This window comes from Anopheles bellator, chromosome 2 (assembly GCF_943735745.2).
Source record: "Anopheles bellator chromosome 2, idAnoBellAS_SP24_06.2, whole genome shotgun sequence".
In the NCBI taxonomy this organism is placed as follows: domain Eukaryota; kingdom Metazoa; phylum Arthropoda; class Insecta; order Diptera; family Culicidae; genus Anopheles; species Anopheles bellator.
In genome coordinates this window covers 63,533,978-63,556,971 of record NC_071286.1, presented here as the reverse complement: position 1 = coordinate 63,556,971, position 22,994 = coordinate 63,533,978, and the positions used below count along the sequence as shown (strand labels likewise).

The 22,994-nt window shown below is 52.2% G+C and overlaps 1 protein-coding gene across 1 annotated transcript in view; it reads right to left on the bottom strand.

Moving 5' to 3' along the window:
- Positions 1-1,731: 1,731 nt before the first annotated feature.
- LOC131207856 (protein sickie) overlaps positions 1,732-22,994 on the bottom strand; it is a 177,270-nt gene continuing 156,007 nt past the window's right edge. The window contains exons 15-20 of the mRNA XM_058200488.1: positions 7,031-7,114; positions 6,820-6,945; positions 6,185-6,740; positions 4,966-6,115; positions 4,633-4,888; positions 1,732-4,557 (exon numbers count right to left, since the gene is read on the bottom strand). Coding sequence (XP_058056471.1) covers positions 3,955-4,557; positions 4,633-4,888; positions 4,966-6,115; positions 6,185-6,740; positions 6,820-6,945; positions 7,031-7,114 — 2,775 coding nt within the window. The 3' untranslated portion in view covers positions 1,732-3,954. The remainder of the gene's footprint in view (positions 4,558-4,632; positions 4,889-4,965; positions 6,116-6,184; positions 6,741-6,819; positions 6,946-7,030; positions 7,115-22,994) is intronic.

Below are 22,994 nucleotides of genomic sequence, written 5' to 3'. Positions count from 1 at the left end.
GTTCGCCTTGACGTCTGGCAGCCAGCGGGGCCGGGCGGCCACAACCACCACAAAAGCAAAATCTAGGCCACATTCCTTCTCATCCATCCGGGCGCCGTGTCCCGCCGTGACGCGGCCCTGGGAGAGAGAGAGAGAGAGACTGCGAGTCTGCCACGTGTCGAGGCCACGCCAAACGCCAGGAGCTACTGCTGCCACCACCGCCGCGCGTTGTTGTCCTTCGTCCCGTGCGGTTGGCCTCGGTTCTCCAGAAAAATCGCCGCTACCCTGTCCAAGGCGCTCCGGGGGGGGGCCGCTGTGAGCGGAGAGCTCAGCTGGTTTTACGACGAAATAATTGAAATAATTACCAATCCATTAAAATTTAATTACGTTTTAATTATATTTATAAAACAGAAACTGTCCTCTGGCATCGCCGCCGGCAGGCGCATCCTTTGGCGCGTGTGGTCCCGCGCGACGGCCCTGGCTCCAGCCCTCTACCGTTGTGTCCCTTCTGTCAGTGGTCCTTTTTTGCTGGCGGCGCAACAGAAAAACTACGCACGAAAAAAGGTGCGACTAGAAAAAACAAGAAAAAAGGTCCGGAAAAACTGTCCCATCCATCCCGGGACGGCGGGACGGAAGACGCATGATTAGAGCGGGGGTCGGTGCGGTGCGGTCCGGAAGAAACGGAAGCGAAACGCAACCGAAACACCAAACAATGAAGTGTTGTGAGCTTGTGACGGGTTTCGGTGTGGTTTTGTGGCCGCCCGACCCGAGGAACACCCGACGACCGAGGGGATATAATCGATAATCTGATTGGTATGCTGTTTTCTTGCGCTTGCGGTTCCGAAAGGATCAAGCGGCAGCCCTTGGGAACCACTCCCCCCGCCGTCACAATCTGGCCAATCCCGAACACATCCTGGGACCTTTCCGGAGTCAGTTCATTAATTCTAATAACGCATTTACAATCGGTATATTGGTTTTTGGGGAGGCTCGTTCGCTCGGCATCTACATCCCGGCCCGTGTCTCGTGTCCGTCGTTTTTATGGGGCTGCCCAAAATCCATATGCTGCCAATGGCACACCGACCGACCGGATTGCACCACTTCACTCTCCACTGATCACTGCCAGCGATAGAGACCTCATGCTGGCGCACGTGCTGGCCATACAGAACGCGGAGCGAAAAATGCCGGATGATTTCGGACGGATTGGTCCGTTTATCTGCGTTTGTCATCGGTTTCGGACCTTGGTTTTTTCTCGTCCTTCTTCTGTGGGATCATCTTAAAGACGGTGGGTGGACATGCCGCCGTCGGTCGATACAATCTCTGTGTGCGAGGCCATTGATTGGAGAGCGCAGGGAGCGTATGGAGATTTTGCAGTGATGCAAAATCGTCGTTCCGACGATAATGGTGTTGGGAACCGGAGCCTTTTACTGGTGGCAATCGAAATAAGGAAGCAGCCGGGCGTTTCCCCTTTAGTAGAAAGGCTGTCGCAGGAAATGTGAGCATAATGCGGCCCCCGAAACCGCAAGGACGTTATCGGGATAATAATTTAAGAATGGCAACAGAATGGCCCATACCTTCCGATTGCGACCGCTCACTTGTTGCTTGCATAGATTCTTCCCACGGTGGTGTCACACGAAACCCTAATCTCCACCAACAAAGGCATCGGCGCTGTTTGTGATATTACCTTCGGACGGAGCGGACGGTTCGATGCTTTTCTTTAATAATTTAATAGTTGTCTTCATTTATTGACGTCACGTTTGCAATAAACTTCTTTACACTCTGCGCGTTTCTCTCCCCGGGATCGGTATGTGGTTACTCTTGTTTTGTCCGCTAAGTTCTTCTCCCTTCCCCGTCAACTAGTATCACTTTTGAATGTTATTTGTTACTCTGGTTTTGATGTTTCACTTTTCATTACATTACTCTTGCTATCTGCTGCGTGCGTTTGTAGTATTCAATGTTGCGCTTTCGATTTTTCCCTCATTTTATTGTATGTTGCGGGGGGCCTGAATGTTTATGATGCGTGTGAGCTTTGGCGCGATTGGTTGCCGTGCCCCGTGCGCTCCACTCATGTGTGCATGGAGCGGTTTAATTCCGCTTGACTGCACCCGAATGGCTGGCGGACGATAAGCCGCTAATGGGCCGCTAATCACACGATTATTGTGTTGTTACCAACAACGATTGGTTCCGTGGTCCGATATATATATATATAAATGTATATCGATTAAAGGTTATGCTTGTTTTATCACGAGTTCCATGAGTTTGCGGATCGATTGATGGCTGATGGGGAGAATACAAACGGCGGAGACCCAATACTTTACAGCACAATGAAAAACTATTAAAAATAGGAGGAAACGGGAACAGTACAAAGCGGGAAAATTATTCTACACTATTTTACAACACATGGACAGCGGGCCACCGAGCGGGCCACATTGAGACAGGAGCGGGATACATTGAAGGGTCGCGGTGTAGCTGGAACAGAACTCATTAAAGCTTTAGAAGCGACAAACAATCGAACAGTTTCTTTTTGTTAACATACGAAGAAAATCGTCACGATAGTGGTCGATAGAGGTTAGTAGAGCGGGTGACACACCTTCTTGGCGGACGTCGTTTAAAACCCTAAATTTCATACGCTAACTAGCTATATAGGATACGAAACGTACGCGCGATTGATTATGATAACTTTTACCGTTACTTTACCATACTGCTGCTGGTGAAACGTGAGAGTTTAGGTGTGTGTTTCTGTGTGTAAAGAGTAGCTTATCGTTACAGGATACCGATACGAATGCGTGTTACTATTTACAAGTGGAAGCTTCCAGCGGGGAATCTCGCTCGCCTTCCCTCGGTACGATTACAAAAAATACGCACATCAAAAGCTCACCGCGAAAAACAGCGCGCGCGCGGAAAGAGTAAACCTTCAATATACTGGCGGGGCGATGTATCAGCTGCCCCACCGTCGATATCATTAATGTTTGTTTCTCTAAATGAATGGGTTTGCATATGTTAATGCACACATGTCTCCCAGTCGCTCGCTCTCTCTCTCTGCCATGCTCACAATTTGATTATTGTTTCCGTTGAACGCATTTTGGTTGGTGTGGTTTTGTGTAATGTTACTACTGCTCTATCGCCCATCCCGTGGCAGTTTCTTTTTCCTTTCGATCATTTGCATTATGCCACCACTCGGCAGAATCGAAAAACGATCCATTTTTCCGCCCATTTGAACATCAAAAACGGCTAGCCCAGCGAGAAGCATTCAATCGATACGCCTAGCGGGTATGCAACACGCAGCACAGCGCGCGCGCTTCAATTGAGCGTTTTCACCACCGAACACTAGAGGGCGCTCGCTAGCCATTGCCACTGAAAATGCATGCAAAATATGGCTCATTTTGCTCATTCGGAGGACTTTTCTTTTCGCTGCGCGCCTCTCTGCGTTTGATTACTTTTTCGTTTCATTTTAACTCATGATTATATTCGTGGTTCGGTTCACCTTTTTCCTTTCGATAAACAAATCCGGCCAGGGTTCCCCGGGACCGGGTAGCTTTTCACGTGTGAAATTGATATCACGAACCCTGTCGTGTGGCTCGTTCGGCGTTTTGTTGGTTCCCACTTTTTTCTGTTGCCACCACGATCTCGCCGCACGCCGGTTAATTACTTTTAATGGTTGCACTCGCGTTAATGAGCCTTAATAATGTCGATCGACCCGATGACACGTACGCACACCGTTTGGCGGCACCATAATTGTCAAACATCACCCGCGGCGTGGATGGCAATTAATTAATGGTCTCTACTTTCCGTGGCCGGTGTGTCCTCCTGGTGGCCTACACTTTTCACACATCGGCAACGTCTATCCTTTCGGTGCTCGGTAAACAATAATTGGCCAACTTTAAAGTTCCTCTCACACTTCCGCGAAACGTCCACTTACGTGACTTTTCGGGGACCCGTTTTTACTGAGAGGTTGGCAGTCCAGGCAGCGCCCTCAGCCTATTCGGCTCCAGCCGAGCTGTCGTGCGTCATGTTCGAGTCCAAACTGGCACAGTCCGAATCCTGCTCGGTGTTGCCTCCGTTGTAGTTGGCCGCCTCCTGCAACCGCATCAGCATGTTGAGCAACGGGTCCTGGTTTTCCGAGTTCGCCGGAGCGCTCGCCTCAAGGCCCACGTCATCGGCCGTGATCTGGCGCAGCTGCGGGACCGTCGTTGGTCCGATCGGCCATGGGTAGGTCTCTCGGATGTACGTGCACGGATCGACCCAAGCACCGCCCCGCCGTCCGTACAGCTGAACGCCTTCCCGGACCGCATCCATCAGGTACGGTGCCAGATGGTAGTTCCACACGTCCGTGAACCAAACCTGCGAATCGGGCAAGTTCATCGGACAGGACAGGAATAACCGGGGTCCGATCGTAACGTCGCTCGAGCTGTGAGTCTCGAGGAAGCTATTGATGTGCTGCCAGACGGTCGGCAGCCACTTGAGCACCTTCTCGAGCTGCGGTTGCTGTTGCTGATTGTGCAGTTCCACCGTGAATAGCTTGCGGCGTAGAAAGCGCCCCAAGAAACCCTTCACCGGTTCCATATGATTCGCCGTCAGAACCTGCAACGGGAATCGGGAATAAAATATAACGGCCGTTAGCACCGAATGGATCTGAGAGCGCTCTCCTCAACTCACCCATCGGAAGTTGTGATGAAGCTGCAGGTTGGTGGTGTTGCACGTTGCCTGCGACATAGTGCCGATGATGCAGGGCAGCTTGGAGGCCGTTGCACTCAGGAGGCAAGAAAACACATCGCCAAGGGCCGATGCGTGGTGCAGATTGTCCAGAATGATCACCGCCGGCAGATCTTCGGCGGCACCGTTCGCCATCGACGCTTGCTCCGCTATGTGGCCAAGGTATTGTTGCAACTCCTTCGAAGACTTGTGATCAACGCTGGAAAGCGAAAAAAATAAACATTAATCAATCGAAATTCGGACAAAACCCAACATGTCGCCGTTCGGGGAACGTACTTGAAGGTGGCGATCGCTTCGATCGGATTATCGCGCCCGGCACGGGCAACCAGGAATTCGGCCAATTTGCGAGCCAGGTACGACTTTCCGGTGCCACTCGGGCCACACAGAATCAGCCGCCGGTGTTCGGTCAGCAGCGAAATGTACCGATGGACGATGTTTCGCAGAATCAGACTATCGAACGCCAGGCTTCCGACGCCTTGCAGACAGATGTAGAGGGTCTTCACGTTGCCGATGATGTAACCACAGGGTAGTAGCTCCGGGAAGCCCATCTCCGGGCCACGCTTCGCCTCCCCGAGGTGGTACGAGGTGATCGAGTCCGTGTTAAGCCCCAGGTTCGTGCCCGGATCGATGCGCGACAGATAGTCCTTGAACGTCTTCCGCACGATGTAGTCCAGGTTCTGCCAGGTCGTCTTGCCCGAAATGTACGTGTACGCGATGATGAACTCGTTCGCCTCCAGATCGGTGCCGACGGAGAACGAGGACCGACCGGCTTTACCGCCGCCCTCCAGCTTACTGTCCTCATCGTCGTCCGGCGACGAGTGGTAAAAGTTATCACATTCATTCATCTCCTCCGCGTACTTCGGGAACGAATCCGGTTGCCCCAGGTAGACCGCGATCGAGATCTTCTTGCCGTCGACCGGATCGGCCACGTCCTCGGCCGGGGTCGTCAGGATTTCGTTCACCAGCGCTGCCCGCTCGATCGTGGGAGACAACTCGGCGATGATCGCCGGGCTGAGCGGGGCCGGCGGTGGTTCCGGTGCCGGTGCCGGCGGGATATTGTCCTCTTCCGTTTCGTCCAGATTTTGCGGAAGCTCGAGGGGAGCCCGGCCCATGCCGGAATCGGCCGCCAGGCTGTAGCGTCGAGGTTCGCCGATCGAACCACTGGGGCTGACTGGACCGAGCGACACTTCACTGCCGGCCAGCGATCGGGTCGTCACTAGCCGCTGCAGCCGCTCGTTGTTCTGCTTGAGGTTCATCATCTCCTGGCGCATCTTCATGACCGTGTCCTTGAGATTTTCGAGCTGCGACGCCGAGCTGAGCGCCTCGAGCCGAATGTCGGTCAGGACGAGGTCCTTCTCCCGCAGCTGCTTCTTGAGATCTTCCACCACGGGGTTGCCGTTCTGTTCGATCGCATCGACCGGTTTGGCTGAGGGGGGAAAAACGGACAAAAGGGTCACAACGGCGTGATTTGGGAATGTCGTCTCGCTGAACTTACCATTGTCAACGATGGACAGCATTTTCTGCGGACTGCCTTTGGTGGGTGAAAGCGGTGGCAGTCCGGCGCTCGGAGGCGGTGGAATGATGCCGTGTGCTGGCTTCAGTCCACCGCCAACGCCACCACCGTTCAGCGGTGGCTTCATGGCCGGCGATCCGTTCTCAATCAGCGGCCCACCGTGATGGTGGTGATGATGGTGATGGTGATGATGGTGGTTACCATCGGGAGGGCCCGCTCCTCCACCGCCGGCCGCAGCCACCGTACCGGCAGTGCCGGCCACCACGTGGCGATTGGTTTTGGAAATCTTTGCGTTGCGCGAAAAGGCTTTGGTAAACGAGCTGCGCAGCCAGCCCTTCTTCTTCTGCTTGCTCTTGTCCTGCGCCGAGCAGCCGGAACTGACCGAGTTCAGCGAGCACATGGAGTCGGAGCTGTGGTGCCGTTGCATTTCCGCTCCCGCCGGGCCCGCCGACGACGGTGGTGCAGCGGCAGGCGACCCACCGACACTGCTGGCGCCGCCGTTGTTGATCGTCGATGTTTTCGTCTGTTCCGTTGCGGCCTAAAATGGATACGACGGAGCGGGCAGTTAGCAAAAGGGGATGACGCACGGTGATGACACGTTTCGAAGGACTTACCACCGTTCCGTTGACCTGTCCGTTAACTTGTACGCCCATACTCTGCATATGGGCGGTAGTTAATCCGGCCTGGATCGATTGCTTCCGCAACAGTTCTATCGTCTGGCGCATCTCCAATATTTCGCCATCCTGTGTGGGGAAGACATCGAAAGGGGGATCAATTAGTGTCGAATCGTGGCGGGGCACGCTTCTGCCACCGCCAGCCAACACGTACCTTCTTCTCCGTAGTTGCCGTCAGTGACTGCAGCCGATGGGTCATGTTGGATAGACTCTGCTCGAACGCTGCCACCACATGAGCCTGCGGGAAAAAGACAAGAAGGATGCCAATTAGTGTCAGTTTTCATACACCGTGTGGATGAGAGTTTTGGCCTTTCCCGGGGTGCCCTTCGATTTAATTTTCTCCATTCCTCCTCCCTGCGGCACGAGCCGTTGAGGACGCCTTCCTCAACACGGACCGGAAGCGAGAGTGAATGTTTGAGGCTCAAACGATCGAACTTTGACGACGATCAATTTCGAGAGATAAAACACTCCGGCGCTCCGATACTTTCCGAACTTAAGATTTATTATCACCACGAACCAACATCGCACCCGGTGCTTGAGGCCAGCCCGCAACACGCCATTAAAACCCTATCTGCCTCTCTCGCTTTTTGGGACCATTAAAATCATCGACATCATCAGCCTAATTGAAAAGTGTCTCGGCGGCGCCCGACGACGACTGGCGGTTCGCCCGATTTGGAATTCATCTCGCGTGAAGTGGAGGCCAATTTGCCAGTTGGCGGCCGTTGGGACACCACCCCAGAGCCATCTCAGATACATTGCTCTCAATTAGTATTGATGGCGCAGGGCGCAGGCATATGATTGGGCGAGGTTGACCTCTCCGATGATGATGACAGATGGTATTAGAGTAGCGTGCGGCGTCTCGAACGGCCAGTAGCCCGGTGGTTCCCGTTGTCACTTGTGCGGCCTTTGCAGCCGCTAACAGAAAGATTGAATATTTTAACCATTGATGAGACCCTCCATCACACGGAACAGAGCGAGAGAGAGGTCTCAGCGGTACACAATTGAATTTCCATATGAATGGAAGACGCAAACTGACGGCCACCGTATCCTAAAAACAAACATTGCTTGTGGCATCGGAAATAAAAGGGAGAGCCCCGCCGGAGAGATTATTTTCCCGTCACCAGGCCACTTGTCAAGAGGGTTGTTCTCCGCCCCGACGGCCTTAAGGGCACGACGCAGAGAGATACATTATTGAAGCCATTACAGTTTTGGGGCGCCCATAGGAAGTTGAGGCCGGAAAAGTGCTATTCACACATCATGCAACCACATTAGAGAGACCGCGACCCACACACGACGGTCCTCCGTGGCCACCGGTACTGTTGCTGCTAGGCCGAGGAGGAGGCGCGCAGGTCTTGATGGGATTTGTTGTTTCAATTGAAACGAAACGATGGGTTGCCGCCTGTACGTGCGTGTCTCGGGGCGATGGTAGCCCAAGAAATAGGACATAACCGGGAGATGGGCTCCCTCCGCGCGTCCTGTGTTGTTCCCGCCATCGATGTCATCTTTCGTCCATAAATAGTCGTGAGACTTCGAGAGGCTCACCCTAAGAAAGCTATGAGCGGTTATGAGGGGCGTTCGTTTCAAGTTTGGGATGAAGCCATTCCCACACGGGCTCTCCCTGGGTTGAATGAAGATCCAAAAACATATTCTCATCAGTTGGTGTCCAAACAGTGCTCAATGCGTCTTCAAGCTTCCTGGAGGAGTTCCCGCCAGGGAGCGCCATTATTTGGCCCCTAATATTCGTTGAAGCGTTTTAGTTGAGTTTTATTGATCGTAGAAAAGGGATCTAACGTTGATAGACCCAACACACTCGATGTTGACTCAGCTCACTGTCGTGGGTTTAAAAACAGACCTTGGATCCTAAGGCCGCGTAATTTCTGAGAAATCACAAGCAAAGCCCTAAATCCTGAGCCATACACCGGACAGCAGGTGATGTACTGCTCCTGGACAAACGCTGATAAGCAGCACAGTAGGTGAATGAAGTTTCAAAACGTTGCGTTGCGTTTTCATCATTTGTCCGATATCTAATCGGTGGCTAATCTGCCCTCCCAAGGCAGACCACACGGCATTGGCGAGTAGGTGACAGTCGCCCACCGAGAAATAAGGCCCGGATAAGAAAACTCTTATCGCCGGGAGGTGTAATTAACTATACCCAAGGCTCGTGGTAGCTCCCGGGCTAACGGCGGGGGCCAGTCCTCTCTCCGGAGTCTACTAGGGGATAAGTCGTGCGATAGCGACCGAGAGAGTTCACCCACCGCCAAGCCAACATTTAACTTCTTCTAACGATCCTGTGGTCTCCAAAACTGTCCCTCTCTCCCTCTCTCTCTCTCTCTCTGCTTCTTGGTTGGGGCGTATGAAAATTAATATCCAGCCTCCGCCACAACAGGTTGCGACCGCCACCGCCAGCATAGAAGCATATTTCACCATCCGCGCTACGAACCTGGAGGGCGGCACAAACTTTAAAGCGCCCTCTCTGTACTGTGCACTCTGCGTGTGTCTCTCTGTAATGTAGTTCCGAGGCGCAGCGAAGCACAAATGCCGGAGGCAGCGTCACGCGCGCACGCCCTGGCCACGGCCCAGCCCGGCCGCTGGTGACCCGATTTGCAGTTGCATTCATTCCGGAGTCGCGGAGAGCTGGGCGCAGTAGTGGCGGCGGCGGTGGAAATTAATTTGCTCGGAAAATTTGTTGCAAATGCAATTACTTGCCCGCGGGGCCCGAATGCAATTCTTTCTGTGCCGCCGCCATTCGAATTCCATTCCATTCGCCCCGCCACCAATCCGAACCCAACTCTCGGGAGATTCCGATCGGAAGAAGAAGCAGAGTGTAGCGGCGGCGAGTGTGTGGGAAACGCCGTTTATAACATTGTTGTTTCGCAGTCTATTGGTTCCCACCCGAACCGATCATCGGCACAATAAATCGGCAAATCAATTTGTTACGCCACGCAAAGCAGAGTTGGGACATTTGTCTCCGTTAATCACTTTGACTAACTTTTGCCCACCTAAGCAGCGTCTGGTCGTCGTTGTCATCGGGGATCTTGCTATTTTCCTGGTTCCCCAAAGTCGGAGTATGAATGCGATCGGCATACATAATCAGTGCGTGTCTATCACAACTTTAGCCACCAAAATCTGTGTCTATCGACAACCAAAACTTTCGATAATGAAGTTTTCTCCAGACGCGGCGGACCAACTTTTCCAGGCACGTTGTTCTAAGATAACAGGCAACATGACTCCCCACAAGCCCTCGGATTCGCTATCTGGAAGTTGCCGCGCAAATTACAGGTGAGCCAGACCACGGAAGATGTTGTGCCATTTCCACACTCCCACTTCCGAGGGTGCGCTTCCGATTTCGTAACTTTGTCGTCCGTGACTTCGACGACGAACGAAGGTCTCCAATGACACAACAGCCCACAGACAGGGGCACGCCACTCCCCGTCAGACTGCCGCGTGTTTGTTCAACGCGTGAATGTATTGGAGTTGCTGTGGACCTAGAATTACTGTTTACATCGCTCTGAAGGGCTGGCTGATTGACGAGTCAGACCCCGAGACACGGGCCCAAAACCGGGAAGAAAGTTCTTGTAGTGACAGGAGTGTGTTCCGTCCCGCACTGTGAAAGGTATCCAATTTAAGGTCGGCACACATCCATCCATCGGTCTAAGATGGAAGAAGACGCGCCGGTTTCACTTTTGTCTGGGCCCACCACCGACGAACCGTCTGACACGGAGGGACACGGGGCCACAACTTGAAGGCAGCCAGGTAGTAAGATGATACCTTTCTCCCTTTCTCTCGGTAGCTTCCCTGGTTTGGAGATTTGTGGAACGCTGGGAGATGAGAGTGTCTCACGCGACACTAATTGCCCAACAAAGTGGACCCCGGTTCTGGGTGTCTGATTACGCGGGTTCACTCTCACTCTCCGCCGATCGCAGAAGGAATGTCAAATCTCTTGACTAGATCTCCACCAAGAGAGAGGGACACTGCTCCGGGGTATCGGTAATTAACATTCCGCCATCTGTCAGGAAGACCGTGAAGGAAATCGAGAAGAGATGGACTAGCGACCGGCGATGCATTAATGCAACGAAACCATAACCTCTTCTCTGTCGAGCGTGGTTAATGCGTTGTCACTATTAGATGCTCGAGTTTATGGTGAAGAATAAATCCAATCATTATTGTTTGGATCGTTGGCGGGCGGCCATTCGTGGCCCGGGCTTATGCTTTTTAGTATCCCACAACTGACACCACGAACCCGAACACTAGAAGCCATTTCGACCCCAGTTTCCACGACTCGCATAGAGGAGCAACCAATTCAATCACTTATCGACCGAAAGAGAGAATGACCGTTGCCGAGTGGAACCCATTTCCGGAACACGTTGAATGCATTAAAATAAAAATAACATAATTTTCCAGCTCAAGTCTGAAGGTCCAACCAGAGCCAGTGAGGTCCAGCCGCGTTGTCATCGGTTTGTCCGCGCGACCGACCTTAAGGCGCGCGCCACAAATGATCGAATTCATTCCGCCCTGCGCCGTCGTAGTAGTGGGTCTATAAATAATGGATCGATAATTCACCGGCAAACGATAAATTATGTCGCTCCGGAGTGCCTCGCTGGAGAACTCTATGCAGATCTGTGAACACATACCCGACACGCCGCGATCGATTGGGATCGCCGAGCCAGGCCAGCGAATGTGTTTGCCTGCTACGTAGGATTGGAATTATAGACCAGGTTCCCTGTGGCCCACCGCCACCAAGCAGCCGTCTTCTTTGGAGACGCGACTCTAGTGTCGCGCGATCGTGGCGAGCCCAGCCATAACGGGAACGTGCGCGCCCGCGCGCGAGACGCGATCACCTTCGATGGAATCAATTTACAAGTTCCAATCTGTTTAAACGATTATTGGCAACCGGATGGTGAGAGGCCCAAGGCTTCGGAGAAAATCCTTGCCCATGTTTTGTGTGCCCAAACTGAGAGAATTGGAAACCCCAGTGCCGGAGTGCCACAAATTCCCCGGCCACACTCTCTTTCGGAGTGTGATTGAAATTCACTTAGGTGAGAATCAGATTTATCAGAGGCTCACGGGCCCCCACCAAGTGACCACGGGGGTCCGGGTCCTGCCACCAGCAGGTATCGGCCTCCACAAATGGCACACCTTACGGTGTCACCACCAAGAGCACCCGCCGCCGCCGGCGCGATCGACTGAACTGGTTTCGGACAGGGCTCAAGACGCCACACACTCTCCGCTGCACGGTGGCCTAAGTGCTACGCCCTAGCAAAGCCTTGGGCTTTACCCAGGGGGGAGGAGGTCGATCCACGGCGCATTCGTCACTTAATTGAAAAACGCTGTTCGATCGCAGACGACGGGCGATCGAAAGCTGCGACGACGTGGTCTCAATCAGCTGTTGCAAATTGAGTTATCTCTCGCGGCTCGGAGGGCCGATGATGCCGATTCGGGGGGTGGAGGGCCGCCTCGAACATGGACAAACATGGAGACGACGCGATCGCTCGGGCCAGATATCATAAATTACAAACGTGCTGTGTGCGCGCGCACGCACCAGAAATTAAAACATCCAATCTGCGCGGGACATGCCGCCGGCTATCGGACGCGATATCGAGACCAGCGTGCACCTTCAGGTACCGGCGGGTCCTCTGAGGTCTCGGAGGGAAGCTTATTCCACCCCTCGAATCGACACCTTCCTGCAGTCTAGAAGATCCGAGCGCAAGAAATTCTGTGGTGGCAGGGCCGGCCGGCGGCGACGAAGGTTGACATTCCTTGGCACAGACTCAGAAGTCCGTGTAGGCGTTGCTTGGGGCGCGGTCACGAGACCCTGCGGTTAGGTCGTTTATAAATAATCGAAAGTATTTTACAGCCGCACGTCCGCGCAGCCTCTGAGCGCCCGGGAGGCGACTCCCAGAAGACGAATAATAAATATCCCTCTGGCCGCCGTCGGTTGCTACCGTTCCCTTGCCGTTCGCAGAAAAGCTGCCTTGACTTATTGTTTTCAAGCTGGCACTTGATTCTACCATAAATTAGAACGCCCGGGGGTTGGGGTTCTAATCCCTGCGGGGCACACGTTGTGCAACACCGCCACCGAGCGGGCCCAGAAACCCCGGGACCGAACACAGCACGGTGTTTTGTAAAAATACAACACCCGGGCGGTAGTTCATCAATTATACGTCCGAAAACCTCGACCGGATGGGGCGGATCCGGCGGACACTAGGCTAATCCTTTAAATGCACACCACGCAGAGACTGACTAGCAACCAACCACTAACTACTGCATATTCCCGGGCTGGCCGCAGTTCGGGAAGTTAATTCAACACGAGAGCGCCGTGTTGTGTCTGCAGAGTCCCCTGCTGAGTAATCAAGGATAATGGCGTGGCCGGGGTGGTGGTTGGCCGTAGCCACAGAGTTCCAACAGCACCAAAATACCTTATCACGCTGCGGCGGCCGAGAATCGTCCATTAGAATTGATTCCCACAACGGTTGGATCGACCCGGACTCTATTTGTTCGAATTGTGGTCGCGTCCTGGTGCATTCCTGCAAACGAGTAGATTATGAGTCGGCGCTCTCGTTCGATGGGATTATTTTATTAAGGCCCGCTCACCGATGTGACGCAATCAGGCGGTAACGATTAAAAGCCGCTAATGAGTTGGTCGGTTCAGCAGCTGCACGCCGCCGCCGTTCGAACCCATTTTGCGTTCGGGACCAAAAAATGGTCCGCGGTCAGCAGGCAAATTTTCATTTGGGATTGACGCCAGGACCGCTGCCAAATGGCATCACCTGGTGCTGCTGCACTCTTTCTCGCTCGGTGTCGGTTTATTGCATCGTTGGCCCAGGTCCTTGCGCTGAGGTGAAGACGCGCGTAAAAGGATGGCAAAAAGCCGAAGATGCGCCTTCGCCGTCCGCTGACAGCTGCTGCGCTGTTTGGACCGTTTTTACGACTTGTTGTTGGCATGCATCAGCAGCAGACACACAAGCAGTGGGCATCCCGCTAATGGCATTGTTGGTGGTGGCTTTACGACCGTTACCACTCCGCGAGACGCGCTGATGATCAGCATTAGGCCCTCGACCGGGGAGATTTGTCCACCTTTTCTTGGGGGCCCAGCAACCTTTTTGGTCGTTAATTAGCGCGCGCTGGCCGATCGTAAACTCATTCCCGAATTATTATCATGCACTGGGGAAGGCTGCATCTTCCCAAGCGACAGGCTGCTCTCGAAATGGCTGAGATCTCCCATCATGTGGCCCGCGTAGCGGCTTATAGACGGCGTTTGACGGGCGCTTAACACCTACGGAGAACCGGGCGAGCCCAATATGGGGCCGAGTGGAGCGTGTGAAGCCCGATGCGAGGACCCAAGGCCCGGGAAGGTGTCAAACGCCGAACACGAACCTCCGTCGAAGCCTGGCGTGCGTGCGTGCGTGTTTGCGCAAGCGTTTGATGGCGCCCCATCTACGGCTAACGGAAACTAAACACCCCGGAAAGCAAACTCGATCGGTTCCGGTCCTGTTTTCGCTCCGTCCGTTCGATCCGTCATGGTCACATCCCGCCTGGGCGGTCTCACACCTAGCGGAGCATAAGAAGCATAACGGGTGAGTAGCAAAAAATGCAGTGGACCCCGCCGCGGGAAGAAAAACACCCACCCGTCCGTATCGGGAGCAAACGGGTCTCTGGGGCTGCGCTGTCTTCACGCAACACGCAATAAATCGCGTGGATAAAGCAAAGGGTAAGGCAATTAACGCCGTCACTCCACTTTCTTTGGCCCCCCCTCTCTCTCTCTCTCTCACACTCTAATGGACCCCGGAGGGCACAACAGCGTAGCCGCCGGCCATTGCTTATTTGGCATAAAATTAATGGACAAACACGCGCAATTTTTGAAGGTCTCCCCGCCGGACGCCTGGGACCTGCCGTAACCCACGAAAGCATACGCTTTGACTCCGGGTGTGTTTGACCATTTAAGCACTTTTTGGCGTGTTGGCTCGAGCCGCGTTTGTTTGTTCCCGGCGGGGTCTAGACGCAGTAAAACCGGCGAGAGTCTATAGAATGCCCGTCTGAGGAGTCGCAAGTCCGACAGGGTCACTTTGAGAAACAGCGTTTTTAACAGAGAGTTCGTTCGGGGGTTCATCTAAGACTAAATTATTTTTAGCCCGTTTTATGGTGCTATGTTGAGGTTCTTCCACCTCCCGGACTATGTTTGGATTCACGAGTGAGAGGATTGTGGAGGCCAGTTTGACTTAATCTATGGTAGTTCTAAGCTGGCTGGGTAAGCTAATTAGAACTTTTTACCGGTTTATCGTATCACTCTCTCCAATTCCAAGGCAGGATTCCACCTGGTCGAGCCTTCGATAACTCCAAACTGATCTACTAGCGAAAGACAGCAATCAACTCTCAGTGAAAGGAACAAAATTTAAATGGATATTCTGCTAGGAAGTAACGGAGGGGATTCAGGACGAGCCCCGTCTAAGAATCTAGTTGACTTAAGAATCTAAGTTGACGAGCCCCGTCCTTTCTCTAGTTGACTTAACGGCAACAAAAACTACCAATTGAAAGTCACTGAAAATTATTTGCTGTCAGCTCAATGTTTTTGAAGGTCTCAAACTTGAAACCATCAGAAGGTGATCTCAGTCTGAGAAGTTGACCACCTAACACGTTATTGGTGCTGCGCGGCCAAACACAGAAATTGATTCTCACGACCCATTGACGTTTGTTTCCACTTAACCATGTTTACCCGTTCCGAGCGGCTCGTTAAGTTGGCAAACCCGCGATAAGAAAATGGCAAAAGAACCCAATCTCCGTCTCCATGTTCCCAGCACCACGCTCTCTTTTGTTTGTTTGTGGTGTTGTTTTGCTGATTTTAATTATGTTTTAGAAATGTTTTCCCTCATTTTTCGCCACATACGACGACGACAGCTGGCGTCGTCCTGGTGTGTCGTGCACCACCACGCGCGTCACACCGGGGACTGATGGGAAGTCACTTTCACATTCCGCCACGCGATACAGAGAGAGAGAGAGGCCCATTTTCCTTTCGCCGTCGTGGAAGGAAGCGTGTCACGATTTTGCTACGCGTGGTGAGATTGCGCAGCGCACACACTCGCGGCTTGGCGTCTTTTGCGTGAAATTCTTGCGCACATCCCCCGTGATCGCTCGGCACGACGGACGAAGCCCGCCGGCTGCGGCTTTCCCGATTAGGACCGGGGCCGTCGTGGTGATTGGAAATTCGTGGGGCTATTCAATGGGGCCATTTTTCTGCAATTTTTCACCCGGAGCCAGAGTCTCCGAGAGGTCCGCGAGCGATTTATCGTTTTGGCAGCGGAAAGGAAATAATGAATCTCTCGACTCAAACCCATACAGGCTGGCTGTGCGCCTAATGAGGAGACCGCCGCGGGTCTTTATGCTCTTCGCTTCAAATCCCGTTTAAATGGGATTTAAATCCAATCCGAATGATGACCCGTGGACGCGGATGATGTTAGAGAGCAGTGGGTTGATCGGTAGGTGCTGGGTGGCTCAGGCCCTCCCCCGGGGGGCGATGGGAGCAGAAACATAAATGCAAAACCCAACGAGGCCCACGGGAGGTGGTTCGTCGCCGTCGTCGACACACGATCTCGTTGTTTATTTTCCACTTAACCACCACCTTTTCCTCGGTAACGCGGTCATTATTCAGAAGCTTAAACAAACACGGCACACACTCCCGCCGCCCCCGGGGAGCCTACCACCCCCAGAAGAGGGAAGGCTTTCTTCCTTTGCGCCGTGGACCACAAATCTGATAGTGCCATAAATGCGCCTCCTCCTAACCAGGGCTCCGCTCTCTCTCTCTCTCTCTCGGAGCTCGGAGCAGAAGCTTGTTATGAATCACGAAATGTCCAACAAGCAGGCATGTAGGGCACCACACCAGCAATCGCGCCTCGCGCGCTAACACCATTTTTCATCCCCTGTCGACTCCCTGACTGACACATCGGGGCAAGGGCTCCGCAAGGCGCACCTCCTCGGAGAGATGGATAAATAATGAGAAACAAATCAGCCTTCAGCATGACTTCTTGTTTCGCTCGCCCAGGGTTTCGCCGCGATGACTTCGGCTGACGTGGCAAGAAGTCGTCGGCGGCCTGTCCGGTGCCCACTACTCCCCACCCCGCCGAATGGCCGCATTCGAAATCCTAAACATCGTTTTACGAAACTGGACCGAACAGCGAGGTCTCTGGGGGTCTGTGCCCACGTCCGCGGTGTTAAGGGCGAAAAAAGGACAAGCCACGGGTGAAAAGACAGAGGACACACTCTGGTGTGGTCCGGTCCATCCATCCCCGGTCCGTGTGGGTGTTTTCGGTGGGGTGTGATTTCCATTTTCGTTCACCAAACACACCTAGAATCGAGAAATGCGGAGAACAATCGTTTCAATATGGGGCCCTTGAGGGGACAGCTGCTCTCTGCTAATGGAATGACCTACCGACGAACCAACCAAGCGACGGATAGAGGCTCACAAATGTGTGTTTTTATCTAACCCCAAACACCCTGGGGGGTCACCACTAAGTAGTTGAGTGGTGGGGCCATTAGGTATCTATTTTGAGAGAATTTCCGCAGAAAAAAGGGAAAACATTTCGCTAATTCAGTGACAATTTTGAGCTTGTTATTACTGATGTTGTCAAGACCAAAAAAATCATTTGATTTGATTTGATTACCGTCGACAGTGTTGCTGAAAGAGGCCAAACAAGATCATACTGAATCCTGAATCCTGATCCTCAATACCGCAAAGGGGGAATCGAATTGCAATGCTCTGAGTTTGATTGGGACAATTCACATGTCCGACATTTTTTATTCGATGTTGGAGAGCAAATAATGTCCCGCTACCAACTGTTTGTCATATTTCTAACAACTTCTCGTCATTTCTAGACTTCAGTATGTCTCTTTTGAGTGAGCTTCACAATGCATTTTCTCCAAATGCCGTAGTCGCTATTTTAGAACATTTGTCAGTTCACTTTCTGTTTTGGTCTTGTGTGATTAATTGTATTATTTGTTCTAAGTTATTCGCATAAGCTCCCGATAAGGCCACGGTACCCGTTGACTTTGATTAAGAAAATAGAAGAATAAATAAACTAAACGTAGTTAGGGCATGAAAAGGATACTATTCTTTCACGAAAAAAAAACAAACTCTAGGCGTGGAAATAGAAGCACGGATTTCAAAAATTGCATAAAAAGGGTTTTCTATCCTTCAGCTCGGATAGATTACTGCCTGCAATGCACCGAGTGAAATTGAAACCTTTTCCCCCACCGGAGTGGGGCCATAAATTGTAGGCACTCGAAAAAGTTATTGAGCGAACAATTTGCACCACACACATCAAACATAATTCTGTGCTCCGCCGTGAACTGATCTACTCTTTCCGAGCGCGCATCGAGAAGGTGGTTGGTGTTTGGCAGCCCGTTTTGATATTTAAATCACGTACGAAACCGAACAACCCACCATCGCATCGTCGCAGCGAAAGCGCAACATAAACTCAGGGGGGGTAGCGTACCGGGACGAACGCGCCCCAAACGAAATTCAGAACGGCGCCGTGCGTTCTACCATCGATCGTTCTCGTCGGTAAGCCTCACAAAACGGCGGCATCAGTAAAGCAGCGAGAGCAGAGTCAGACGTCAGAAAGGTTAATCTGGCGGTTTGTCGATTGATGTCGGAGGAGGCTCAATCGTGCGGCAAATTGGGATGTGTGGGCTGAAGCGGCAATCGGCAGGGTGGTGTGTGATGAGTTAAACATGCGATCTGGAGGTACAAACCTTGATAACCTTCGCTTTACGGCGCACGTCATTGACGCTGCCACTTTCCATTGCCCAGGCACCAACCAGATTTCGGAAATGTTGTTGAAGTGCGCGAAATGTGATTAAAGAATGGGAAACAATTCACCGACAGCTGCCCATTCGACCACTAACAAATCGCACGATTAGCGCACACGATGCTCTCGGCTGGCGTGGTAAGGATCCCTTAGGTTCGCTCTAGGTTCGCTCTTGACGGCGGACTTGAGAGTGAACAGTGTGCTGGATATCGTTCCACCGAGTGCCCCGATACGATGGGGGTCTCTTGTGGGGTCGAAAGTTCAAGAGGAACACCAGAGTGGGGGGTTGCTAATGATACCTTCTCTACACGGGTCTCCAACTCCGACGAGCAGCCCTACTATCGGATCGGAGCGCCTAGCCGAGATGTGGAGATTAATTCTGCATTAATGCGCGACCCGAGCGCGACCTACGGGTTATGCGAGTTCCTGGCTGTAGCTGCAGACTTCCCGCTGTTCCGCGGAGTCAAAGGTTCAGGAGCCGTTCGTAATGTCACTAATGAATCGGATCTCTGCCTAGCTCGGTACGGAAGCGCCCCGGTTGACCGGATCGACACGATACGCGATATACTTTCCGAAGGTCCGATCAGGGCCATAAATCTAATCACTGCACACGCTGGGGTCTTGGGCAGAGTGGTGTCGATCAGCCCCCACCCAAACCGATCGATCACATTTCACGGAATGCATCTCGGATCGCCCGCCGGGGAGCCGAGATGTGATGTGTAATGTGATCTCTAATGGGAAAACACTTCCATAACACGGCCCCAACCAGGGGTGGTCCAGCTTACTACTAGGGGCGTAACCTGATCGGAGTGCCCCATAGCGCGATCGATCGATCGGTCGCGTCAGATCGTAGGATGGAGATTTTGTTTTTATCCCCGTAGCCACGCCACGAAACAGCTTCATCATTGTGGATCGGAAACGTGTCAAAACATTATGTCCGGGCCCGCCGGGGCCTTTCTTCTACCGTCCCGTGGTCTGGGGGTTTGGGCTTTCTTTCCGTGCGATTCTCCGAAAGGGCCACCAAATCCGACCGCCGGTGGTGGCCAATGAAGCGTAGCGAAGCCGCAGCCTGCCTTGGCGTACTAAATCAGAGCGCGGCAGCATTTCCGACAGCCGTCCGAAGGTGTTTGTATGTTTTGGTCCGATGTTTAATTTCTGGTTCGCAACACCAGACACGGTAAGCCCAGCCTCGGAACCATAACACACACCGAAGTGCGCGAATCGCGATCGCCAACACACGCTTCCCGAAATGTGAGCCTCCCGGGGAGGGGTGCTCCGGTCACCGGCACGACAATCAAAGGCAAAGGCGCGTGAAGAGATTTTCGTTTCGCACGTGTCACGCGCCGTCACGCGCTGAGGACGGCCCGCGGCCGGATCTAATCGCATCTCGCGGCGGACGACACGCCTTTCACGCGAAGCCGAAGGTGGACACAACACATGGTGAGGCGGCAGAAAAAGAATGCATTAAAATGCATCTAGCGTAGGGAGCGACGAGCGTGAGCGTGATGCGCCACCCGCGGGATTCTTTCTAGAGGATGATTGGCGGCGATGGTGAGATGATGATCGCATCCGACGCCGGGGTGCCGTCTGTACATTATATGCAAATGTGGATCCAATCCGATCCCGTACCTACCGTGCCCGTCAAAAGGATAAACTTCAATGTTTAGGATGCAGAGCAAGGGACTTTTAAGTTTCGCAGCACGCAGCAGGTGGGTCAATAAGTAGTTAAGCTAAAGCATCAGTACTGATCTACTGTAATTTTTCACAGTTCTATAGACCAAGACGTTGCAAGAGAAAATGAAACGAAACGAAAATTTACAGATTTTTCCTTGTTATTTCCCTAATTTGTCAGCAAATTTCAGACGCTAGCAAAGCATTTCGTACTGTTGCTCAGAAACTCGAGCAGTGGCCGATATCTTAACAAAATATTTTATTTTACATTTCAACCATGTTTGACAAATATCGAAACCCTAAATCCTATATTTAACCACTAAATTACATCGCAGCCAGTAGTGACACCATTTCAACCAAATGGTTGACCAATCAATCATACGAATAAGCTCAACCATGGATTTAAAAAAACAATAATTTGATGATTTAATTCGGTTCCGTAGACGGATGGTCTACGAATAAAGCGAAAGCAGGTGGCGTTGTGATTGGCTTCAAATGGCACAATTTGGTGATGTATCAACGATCGTGACAGGATCGTTTTGAGGTTTTTCATAGCAATAACCTTTGCGTATGTATTCTTAACGGATAACAGATCCTTTTTGACTATAAACTTAAACCTGAAACTAAATTAGTTACTTTCAATGCAATCGCGTAAAAATACGGCCCAGTCCGTTCCTAAATATATATAAAAAAAAAATGCAATCGCGTACAGCAGTCGTAACAAGAAGAAGGTACAAAAATACAATAAATTCATCAAACGATTTTTTTGGGCGTAGAAAGTAATTCGAAGATCCGAAACTGATGGAACAACGAACTGCAACGCAAGGCTGACTTACTTTTAATTTAGCGACACTACTTATTGACCGATCGGTTACGTGATTCAAGAGCGCACTGAGCTCCCATTTGGCACTTATTCTGCGAAGCCAAGTCACATACAGAGATAGCGCCACCGACCCTCAGCGCTATCTGACAGGAAACGCAAAGTGAATAGTGCTCCGGCGGAACCGGCGGATCTCTTCCGTTCGTCAGCCTCACAGAAGAAGCGGCAGGCGAGATGATCTCTCCATTCGAAACCACCATCCATGTCCAGAGCCAGCCACGGTGATGCCGCCGCCCGCCGACGAGCATAGGCGTTATTATGGTCGCGCACACCACCCACCAGCACCCGTCCTCTTCCCCGGGGCTGCAGGATGATTATTTTCCTCCCCACCGGGGTCCACGACACCGGCCCGAGAGCACACTCACTAATGAGGTGGAAAGTTCGCCAGAAAGCATAATCGGTGCTGCGATGGCGGCGCGCGAATTTATCGCACATCGCGGGCACATCGACGGGTGAACGGGAATCAAAACCGCAACACTGAAACGATGCTGCTGCTGGTACCCCATTCGTCGTAATGGCCCGTAGGCGCTGAAGAGCCACACAAAGAAAGGCGTCCATTCTTCTTCTGTGGTCGCTTTGTTTAAGTATTTCTTTTGGCTTTCATCGCGGAGGATCGCGACCGATAGAGGGCCCGGCACGCCCTCGGCCATCATGGGCGTTATGGGCGTTATGGAGTAGCAATCTGACCTTGGAGTTATGTTGTGTGGGTCGCCCCCGGGAGAGACGGATGATGACGATGATAAGGGGAGATGAGATGGCTCGGGATACGATTCTTCTACCCCAATCGAAAACTTAAATGAGCCATCCACAACCAGTGGCAGTCTGTGGTGAGGCCGACGACGTTGATGCTTACTGTTGGCTGGTGTCATTGAAGCATAAACCAGTGCTGGCCATAAAACTGGCAAATGGCATTTAAGAGAGATGGAGAGACAGAGAGACAGAAAACACAACGGGACTACGGGTTACAGCAAACAGTGGGTTGTGACGAGGGAACAAACCGCAATGCCCTCTTCTTTGCGAGACATCGCTCAGCATAATTGACTTCATTTATATAATCGCACAAGGAAAATGCAGTCCGCCGGATGGATGGATGGACGGATGGTTGGTAGCGAAAAACCGTCCCCATTGTAGAGAGAGAGTTCAAGTAATAAAGTGGCAGTCGGCGGAACAATTGTTGGATGGACAGGCGAAAAGAAGATAATTTAAATAAAAAGAAGCGTTTCACCGAACATGACCACCACCAAAAGTCTAACCCCAAAACCGGGCCCGTTTCGGGAGTTGTGGGGTAAATGAGATAGCGCGAATAAATGAATTTTCGACGTGGGCCTCATCCAGATGTTACGACGGCGGCACTCGCGATGCCATGAATAGCTTAATTCGACAGCAAACAAGACGAAAGCGATAAAAGCTGCCCCCACGAAAGACAGGCCTTCGCGCGGAAGTAATAAACTTTTAAGTCCACTCGTACCTTGCTCCGGGCGGGTCGACATATGGGATCCGCGGGCGGCCCGCGGATCGATAATCAACGCGATCGGATTGTTACGATATAAAAATGACATCATCATCATCATCATCTTCGCCGTCGTCGTTGGTCCAAAATTGGGATCCGTAAAGCCGTTAAATTTTGGGCGTCTTCAAGAAGGGGCACGTGCGCCGTGATTCCAGCAGGAAGATGCTTGACACCCGCGAAACAGACGGACGCTTAAATGCAAAATCTCATTTGGATGGATACGGATTCTAAGAAGTGATGGAATTTGGTGAGATTCGGG